The sequence below is a fragment of the Nuphar pumila genome, chromosome 12 (genome assembly GCF_984573655.1).
Source record: "Nuphar pumila chromosome 12, dmNupPumi1.hap1.1, whole genome shotgun sequence".
NCBI lineage: Eukaryota > Viridiplantae > Streptophyta > Magnoliopsida > Nymphaeales > Nymphaeaceae > Nuphar > Nuphar pumila.
The window spans coordinates 58,120,865-58,130,320 of NC_143260.1; the positions used below are offsets into that span (position 1 = coordinate 58,120,865).

Here is a 9,456-nt window from a genome sequence, read left to right on the forward strand (position 1 = left end):
AGGTGTTAGACAGATTGTGGTCCTCATTCATGGTATACAGTTGTTCCTCATAGTTAATGTGTTTCATATTTAATTTATTTAAGCAATGTCTACTAACTTTCTGAAAATATTTGTAGGCTTCGAATCGCTTTGCAACTACGGTGGAAGAAAATGATGCAAGGAAGGTGTGGCAGAAGGTGGCTGCCAATCGATTTGCAGACATGCTGCACACTATGAAGACTGCAGCAAAAAAAGCATCTGGCGTAGTAGATGATCCATTACTGTGGAAGGGCCATGGTCCTATTACTATCAGGAGAGATTACTGGGATGAAATGTGCGATATGTGGGCGGGAGATGCATTTAAAAATCGCTCTGCGAAGGCTTCACAAAATCGATCGAAGATGCCCGAAGCCCATCTACACACAGGTGGATCTAAGACATTTGGGAGCCACCTAAAGAAAATGGTAACTCATCAATATATAATATTAATTTTATAAGTATTGTTGCAAATTTGTGTACTAAATCTTTTGTCATTTAACTTCGCAGGAAGCAGAAAAAGGAGGCAGTGTACCATATAAGGATGTGTTTGTAGAAACACATAAACGGAAGACCACGGGAGTCTTCGTATCAGAGAAGGCGAGAACGACAACGGTATGTATTAATTCTATTAATAATCATTGCAATATATATGCAAGTCATCATAATGTTATCATTAATTATTAATGAATACTTTAAACATTATTTTGTAGGAGGCATATGAGCAACAAATGGTAGAGCGATATGGCGAAGACGCTACTCAGCATCCATCATTTGATCCTACAGCATGGGTGACTGCAGCAGGTGAACCCAAAAAAGGTCACGTGTTCGGGTTTCGGAGTAATATGAACACTTCACCAGTTATTGGTTCTTCCAGTTACGGCTCACCAACTTTTTGCGCCGACATAAGCTCCAAGCAGCCGACTATTCTTTCCGGTGATGATGTACGCGAGATCATTAATGAATCACTGAATAACTACTTCCAATACACCGTCGCCCCCTTTCTCCGAAATGAGATCAAGGCCGCTGTTCAGGATAGGGGATCTTCGATTCCAGGTCCCTCTCAGGTATAATCACATATATAGTTTTTTTGACTGTCTTAAAGCACATCTGAGCATGGTAGAATCACATATAGAGTTTTTCTAGATGCCTTAGAACACATATGAACATGCTATAATCACATATTCAATTTTTTTACTGCCTTAGCACACATATGAGCATGATAGAATCACATATATATATATATATATATATATATATATATATATATATATATATATATATATATATATATATATTAACTTTTTGTCTGTCTTAGAGCACATATGAGCATGATAGAATCACATATAAAGTTTTTTTTATTGCATTAGAACACATAAGCATGCTATAATCACATATTCAGTTTTTTTACTGCCTAAGAACACATATGAGGATATTATAATCACATATTCTGTTTTTTGACTGCCTTAGCACACATATGAACATGCTATAATAACATATAGAGTTTTTTAACTGCCTTAGAACACATATGAACATGTTATATATCATTTATGATAGAATCACATATAAAATTTTTGGCTTTGCCTGCCTTAGAGCACATATGAGCATGCTATATTCACATATTCAATTTTTTTACTGCCTTAGCACACATACGAGCATGATCGAATCACATATATAGTTTTTTGTCTGCCTTAAAGCACATTTGAGCATGGTAGAATCACATATAGAGTTTTTTTATATGCCTTAGAACACATATGAACATGCTATAATCACATATTCAATTTTTTGACTGCCTTAGCACACATATGAGCATGATAGAATCACATATAGAGTTTTTTTATTGCCTTAGATCACACATGAGCACATGATAGAATCACATATAGTGTTTAATTTATTTCATTATATTTTGTTTATCAATACTGACTGTTCTTTTCTTGTGTAGGCTGCTAGCGATAATCAGGGTAGTGGAGCTGAAGGGACAGATAAAGACAATGAACAAGAAGACGCACAAAATATTGGCGATGATTAGAGGACTGTGTTGAAGAAGTTCTATTTTTTTTATTTTTCCTAATTGTAATTGTTGAATTGTAAATAATTAAACTTCTTAGTTTTAAGGTGGAACGATTAATTATTATAGATACTTGTTATATGAATTTTTTTGTGTGGTTTGTTTTTTATTTACAGGAAATATAAATTGTACAGGAAATATAAATTGTACAGTTCTCGGTAATTAATTTTTAAATAAATTTTTTTTGATTTTTTTTCGTTTTTGCGACGGATTAGCGACGGATGATTCCGTCTCTATTCATATTAATCTAGCGACGGTTTAGCGACGGAATTAAATCCGTCGCCACGCCGTGGTCGCCGTTTAGTACCGGCGAATTGGCGACGGAATATAGCGCTCGTTATTCCGTCGCAATTAGCGACGGACTTGGCGACGGAATTATTCTGTCGCCAGTTAGCGTCGAAATATTCGCGATGTAAGCATACTGTCGCCGCGTTGTCGCTAATCCGTCGCTAACATGGTTAGCGACGGATTAGCGACGGATTAGCGACGGAATGTGATCGTCGCTAATCTACTGCTTTGTTGTAGTGTGTACAGACTTATGCAGTGATCAACAGCTCTGTTGATGTCTACTTCTCTAACATTATCTAAGCCAATTATTAATCATGCAGCTAAAGTTCCATGTTGAAAACATATAGTCAAGCCATTTAGGGGACCTTTGTTTAGACGATGTAGAGGGTTCGAATTCTGGTCGACAAATCCAACTAATTGGACTCAGATTCAGATGAGAAAAAACTAATACCAAATCCAATTTTGAATATTTGCTGGATTATGTGATGAAACCCTTAACAGAACACAAATCCCATTACTAATCAGATTCTATTTTCTTTATCAAAAAACCAACTAATCAGATTTAGAATTGGGTCTGATATCAGATATATCTGATTCAATGACATCTATGCCTTTCGAAATACACAACTCTCCCAAATCCCCCCATTCCTTGTGGAAACAGCTTCTTCATGAGGCTCACAAGAGACATGCTATGGGTGTTTGTTTCAATGTCATGAGGTATCGTAAAACCATGAGCAGTTTTCCATGAAACAATCGGGCTCTTATGATGAACTCAGAACTAGGAGGGAATCCTGTTAAACTTAATTAGATGTTATTATAAATATTTTATTTTCTATGGTTAACCATAACTCTCTCTCTCTCTCTCTCTCTCTCTCTCTCTCTCTTTTAATGTTTCTTCTTATCAATAGTTAATTTTATTTTTAAAATTAACAAAAATACTACAAATGTTTGCTCACAAGGACAAATTACTTAAAAATCATTCAATTTTTTTTCTTTTCCAAGAGGTCCCACCTCTCTCTCTCTCTCTCTCTCTCTCTCTCTCTCTCTCTCTCTCTCTCTCCATTGTAGCCGCCGTATATAAGATGCTTCGTCTTTAAATAAGTCAAAGGAGGCTGCCCATTCAGCCGCTCGCCCTCCACTAATTTCTTCACTCCCTACTGGATTTTCTACAGCTTCCCATTTTCCCTTTCTAGTGGGTGTAACTATATCTACAAGCCTATATATCAGCTCACAAGCCACATTGCTTGCTGAACTCTGAGCCATAATCATGGGTGTGAAGTGCCTTCTCCTCTTGCTGCTGCCTCTGCTGCTAATCCTTCCCTCTAGCCATGGTAATCTTGGCAAATTAAGCCTGAAAATCGGGTTCTACAACCAATCATGCCCCTCTGCTGAGAGCATCGTTCGCGCGGCCGTTGCGACTGCCGTCAGCGCAAACCCAGGCATTGCAGCTGGCTTGATCCGGTTGCACTTCCATGATTGCTTTGTGAGGGTAAGCCTTCCTTTTTTTGGTGTGGCTCACATTCAGTCTTATTCTTTCCACCCCATCAAGGCAAAAAAGAAAAAGAAAGACTGCTCTCTTAAACGAACAGGATTTTTTGAACTTGACGACAAGATATTGTTTGGTCAAAAGAATATCTATTTCAGGGTAAAGACTGTGGAAGCCTAATAAGGTGGTTCTAAAAAAAATGGTAACAATAGAATTCATTTCAATCTCTTTTTTTTTCCAGTAAGTTGGTGTGATTTTTGTCCTCGGATATTCAAGCTGAGGTTAGGCTGACCCCCTAACAGTACACCGAATTGCAATTACAGTTCGTTGATGTTAAGAACCCAGTCCACGGAGCAGATCCAGTGATCAGTCTGAGTACTGTATAAAGTAGTTGGGCTACATAAATTAAACCCTGAAAATTGCTGCACGTATAGCGCGATTGTGTTTGTGTTTTACACAGAAAATTGCGGTGTGACTACAGATTTTGTGTGTGTGTTAGTGTTTTACACAGAGAAATTTCCGTTTTAAACTTTTAGGCAATTTCTCGCCGGCTAGATTTTTATAAACCTCTCGATATTTGTCAAGAGGGGAGACGTAAGGCTTTGCTCATTAACGTTATTTTCAATTTTATTGTATTTATGTCCGCCATGACTGATTAATGAGCTTTGAACTGGCTCGCGGTTTCTCAGGGCTGCGACGGCTCCGTCCTCATCGATTCCACACCCAACAACACTGCTGAGAAGGATGCGCCCCCGAACAACCCCAGCCTTCGGGGTTTTGAAGTCATCGACTCTGCAAAGACCCAGCTCGAGTCCACCTGCCCCAACACAGTCTCCTGTGCTGACATCCTCGCCTTTGCGGCACGTGACGGTGCGGCCCTCGTCGGTAACATCAGCTACCAGGTGCCGTCCGGCCGGCGAGACGGCCGGATCTCGAATGACACCGAGGCCAACAACAACCTGCCCCCGCCAACCTTCAACATAACCGAGCTTATTAACAGGTTCGCTGAAAAGAACCTGACCGAGCGCGACATGGTGACCCTCTCAGGCGCCCACTCCATCGGGGTGTCCCACTGCTCGTCCTTCCTCGACCGGATCTACAACTCGAGCACCCCCCAAGTGGATCCCACACTGGACGCCACCCTCGCAGCCTCCCTGCAGAGCGTGTGCCCCTTCAATGTGTCCTTAACGGACCCTAGGACTGTCAATATGGACACCATCACGCCAAACCTGCTGGACAACAACTACTACGTGGGTCTGACCCGGAGACTGGGGCTCTTCACTTCGGACAACGCCTTGCTTACCAAGAACACCTCCAACAAGATGGTGAGTTCCCTGCCTCCTTTTCACCCTGTCACATAGATCATGGTACACGAAGAGTTTTTTTCTTTTTGTGAAATATGGGGCATGATGATATTTTTTTTTAATCAATAAAAAACTATTTTATAGGCTTGTAAAGATGAAAAATAAAAAATCGAGGGATCTGGGTATGGTTAGATGTATCAAAGATAAAACACAAAGGGTTTTAGTCAAAGATGAGAAGATTAAGGAGAGATGAAAAAATTATTTTGATAAGCTATTTAATAAAAGTCATACTCAAGATCTTGGAGACTTGCCTATTACTTTTCATGAGATGAATCATGACTTTATGCGCAAGATTCAAAAGAAATAAATCGCAGAGGCTTTGAAGAAAATGAAATTAAGAAGGACAGTTGGCTCAGATTGTATACCTATCGAGACTTGAAAATGCTTGGGAGAGAGGTTTAGAATGGTTGACAAATCTTTTTAACAAGATTTGGCGGACAAATAAGATGCCTAATGAGTGGAGGAAGAGTACTTTGATGCCTCTATATAAGAATAAGGGTGATATACAAGATTGTATAAACTATCGTAGTATAAAACTCATGAGCCATACTATGAAACTTTGGGAGAGGGTGATTGAGTCTAGGTTGAGGAAGGTTGTCATGATATCGGAGAATCAATTTGGTTTTATGCCTGGAAGATCAACTATGGAAGCTATACATCTTCTTAGACAACTTATTGAGAGAAATAGAGAAAGGAACAAAGATTTGCATATGGTTTTTATTGATTTGGAGAAGGCATACGATAGAGTACATAAGGATGTTCTCTGGTGGACAATGATGAAGAAAGGTGTTTCTCTCAAGTACATTAGTATAATTAAGGATATGTATGAAGGAGTAGTAACCAATGCCCGCACTTGTGGAGGGGTGACAACCAATTTTTCTATAACGGTTGGGTTACATGAAGGATCTGCTTTAAGCCCTTTCCTATTTGCTATAGTGATGGATGAGCTTACGAGATCAATTCAAGAAAATGTGTCGTAGTGTATGTTGTTTGCTGATGATATTATTTTGATTGATGAGTCTAGAGTTGGGGTTAATGCTAAGTTAGAATTATGGAGACATACATTAGAAGCAAGAGGTTTTAAGTTGAGTAAGAGTAAGACAGAATATATAGAATGTCAGTTTAGTAAGCAACGAAGTAGTGATGCGAGTGTAGTGAAGCTTGATGAGCAAGAAATACCGGTGGATGATTGTTTCAAATATTTGGGATCTATCATTCAAAAGTATGGAGAAATTGATGGAGATGTAAATCATAAGATAAAGGTTGGGTGGATGAAATGGAAAAGTGCAATTAGAGTATTGTGCGATCGTAGAATGCCATTGCAGTTGAAGGAAAAGTTTTATAGGACGACTATTAGGCCCGGTTTATTATATGGTACGAAATGTTGAGCTGCCAAGAGACATCGTATTCAAAAAATGAGTGTAGCTGAGATGCGTATGCTTAGATGGATGTGTGAAAATACAATAAAAGATAAGATTCGGAACGAGGAGATACGTAAGAAGGTAGGCGTTGCACTCATTGAAAATAAGATGAGAGAGAATCGTTTACATTGGTTTGAACATATTCGGTGAAGGCCTAATGATGCTCCAGTTAGAAGGATGGAGAAATGGAAAAATATATTAGTTAAAGGAGGTCGGAGTAGGCCTAGGAAGACTTGGATGAAGATGATAGGAAAGGATATGAAGGCTTTGAACCTCACCGAGGACATGGCATTGGATAGAAATGATTGGAGGAGAAGGATTCATGTGAAAGACCCAGAATGATTTTCTTTGTTGGTTCATATCGCCGACTCCAATTGTTTGGGATGAAGGCGTAGTTGTTGTTGTTGAATCAATAAAAAACTATTTTGTTATTTAAATATATAATTTTGTTGAAATAAAATTTATAAAAAGTATTAAATCTAATATCCTTAAGTGTCCGTCTCTGTGTCAGTGTGTCATAACGTGTCCACTCGTGTCATCGGGGATGTGCGGCCAAAATGACTTGTCCTTAGGAAATAGCCCTTATACAATATCCAATTTTCTCATGCCGTAGGGCTCCAAGTTTCACCCAGGCATGCACAGCGCAGAGTTTGAGCTTGTTTATTTTTTTTATTTTTGTTGAAACCGAGACTTGACTGAACCTAGCTCTTGGCTGGTTGGATACAGACGTGGATCTAGAGCCACCCAGATTGGCCAGGACAGACTCGGGGGATGACATGGGTCAGTATGCACATGACTAGCTAGGCTTAAAATGACTATCATGCATGGAAATATCCTGCTTTTACACTAATGTGGAGTTCCAACAAGGGCGTTTACTGGGTCGGGTCGAGTCTGGGCCAGTCTATGGTTAATCCAGGTCATAGTGCTTGGGCCGCATCTACAAATGCGGGTTCAGAAGTGCTTAGTTATTGGCACATTTTTCTTGGGTCTTAAGCGAGACGAGCAATAATAAACTAAGAAAGTAAAAACTGTGATTGTTGGTCACACAGTCGGTCTTGTGACTAACAATCACAAGATTCAATGAGTATTCTCAGGCGACGTATCATGTCTCATTAAACTTGAGAAGTAGGGATGGCAGTGGACCGTGGGGAAATGGGGCGCCTCGGGCATGGAGGTTAAAATCAAAACCCGTGCGGGGATGGACTAACGCTTTCCTCCGCTCTGCCCATCACTGTCTCAATACCTGCCTTGCCCTGCTCCGCCCCCCGTTCTCAATCCTTCTTAAGGTATGGTAATAGACCCAGGGAAAATGGGACCCCACCCCGCCCCGTTTGGACCGAGGATGAAGGACATGAAACGGGAATGGAGGTTAAAATCGGTCAAAGGGAAGGCATTTTAACATCTTAAAGCAATTTTGAGTAGGAAAAATCAACGTTTCATGACAAGTGATATATTGCATCATTTAAAGGTTTAAAAGTTAACAAGGACTAAACCATCAATTGGATGTATCAATCCAGGTGTTGAACAACATAAAGAATGCAACCAAATGGGCAACCCTGTTCGCCAGGGCGATGGTGAAGATGGGCAAGATTGAAGTGCTTACAGGTAAACAAGGAGAAATCAGGAAGAATTGCCACGTGATCAACCCTGTGGGAATCGAACTTCTTCTACCAGAGCCTACAGAGGACTCTCAATCTGCTAGTTTTTGAGTTCTGCTGAGGTAGATTGTTAATCTTATGTCTCCTTCGAACCCTGTAATGGTTTAAGTCTGTGTGTTTTGCATGAGCAACCATGGAAGAATAAAAACAGGAAAAAGAGGGAGGTTTAGTGAATGCGTATGGTGAAATTCTGGTTTGTGTTAAAGTTTTTTCGATAGTCAAGAATGATCGATCGTAACAAAAGGATCTTCAATCACAAATATCAAAAATGCTCAATATTGGTCTCGATTTGGAAATTTATGCTGCCTGACATGGTCCAGTAAGTGCTCTGAATTTGATGATGAGTTCTGTGGCCTTTTTGAGCAAATGGGTGCATTCTTGCATCAGTCTGGGAATCCCAAGCGTTGATGGTTAATCAATATAGAAAGATGTATGCGCTAAACAGCATATTTGAAAGAATTCATCAGTTAAGTAGAAAAATTCAACAAAAAATCACCATACTATTAGTGTGTTCTTTCTTCTTCTTTTTAAGGGTTTGGGGTTAGGCAGACCCCTACCAGTTACACAACATTGTTAGGTAAATCTTAAGAGCCATACATATTTTATTCAACACATTATAAGTTGTCTACTCATGTAAAGTGATCTTATATGGTTAGGCCATATAATATCTCATATGGTATGCTTTTATTATGTGCAAAAACCTCATGTGTTCTTATTTGTTAATTTTTTATTTTATGATGAGTTAAATTAGAAATAAACTCTAAGATTATTACAATTAGGTTATGAACTCTAAAATCATATCGAGTGGTTATTCGCTTTTGCATTTTCATCATAAAGAAGAAAATTGTCCCTTTTTTATTAGGTTTAGAGAATAAGGCAAGGTCACGTATAGAGGTTCTAGAAAATCAAACCCCGTAAAAGATCTACCGAAGCACCAATGGATTCAGGTGCACTTCCACCTTAAGTTTTACCTTAGCACGAACAAGTTTAGCGATCAAATAAAGTTTTTCAGTATATTTAAAATCCAACAATTAGTATCAAAATGGCTTATTCTTATTGAATCGTTGAAATATTTGATTTTTATATTTATTAAGTTTTTTTTTCAGTGTAGATACTGTTGGGTGCTTACATGATTCTCGAGAAAAAAAAATGACTA

At 39.0% G+C, this 9,456-nt stretch overlaps 1 protein-coding gene across 1 annotated transcript; it reads left to right on the forward strand.

Annotated features, from left to right (window-relative positions):
- The first annotated feature begins 3,475 nt into the window (after nucleotides 1-3,475).
- LOC149820935 (peroxidase 5-like) lies at nucleotides 3,476-8,505 on the forward strand. The gene is made up of 3 exons (XM_089982738.1): nucleotides 3,476-3,860; nucleotides 4,547-5,182; nucleotides 8,160-8,505. The coding sequence occupies exons 1-3, from the start codon at nucleotides 3,639-3,641 to the stop codon at nucleotides 8,349-8,351; spliced, it is 1,050 nt and encodes a 349-aa protein (XP_089838864.1). The 5' UTR covers nucleotides 3,476-3,638; the 3' UTR covers nucleotides 8,352-8,505.
- The last annotated feature ends 951 nt before the right edge of the window (nucleotides 8,506-9,456 follow it).

Excerpts from the sequence above, each read along its gene's own strand:
- LOC149820935 (XM_089982738.1), top strand. The coding sequence starts at position 3,639 with ATGGGTGTGAAGTGCCTTCTCCTCTTGCTGCTGCCTCTGCTGCTAATC. Across the intron at positions 3,861-4,546 it reads TCCATGATTGCTTTGTGAGG|GGCTGCGACGGCTCCGTCCT; the intron begins GTAAGCCTTCCT and ends GCGGTTTCTCAG. Across the intron at positions 5,183-8,159 it reads AGAACACCTCCAACAAGATG|GTGTTGAACAACATAAAGAA; the intron begins GTGAGTTCCCTG and ends GTATCAATCCAG.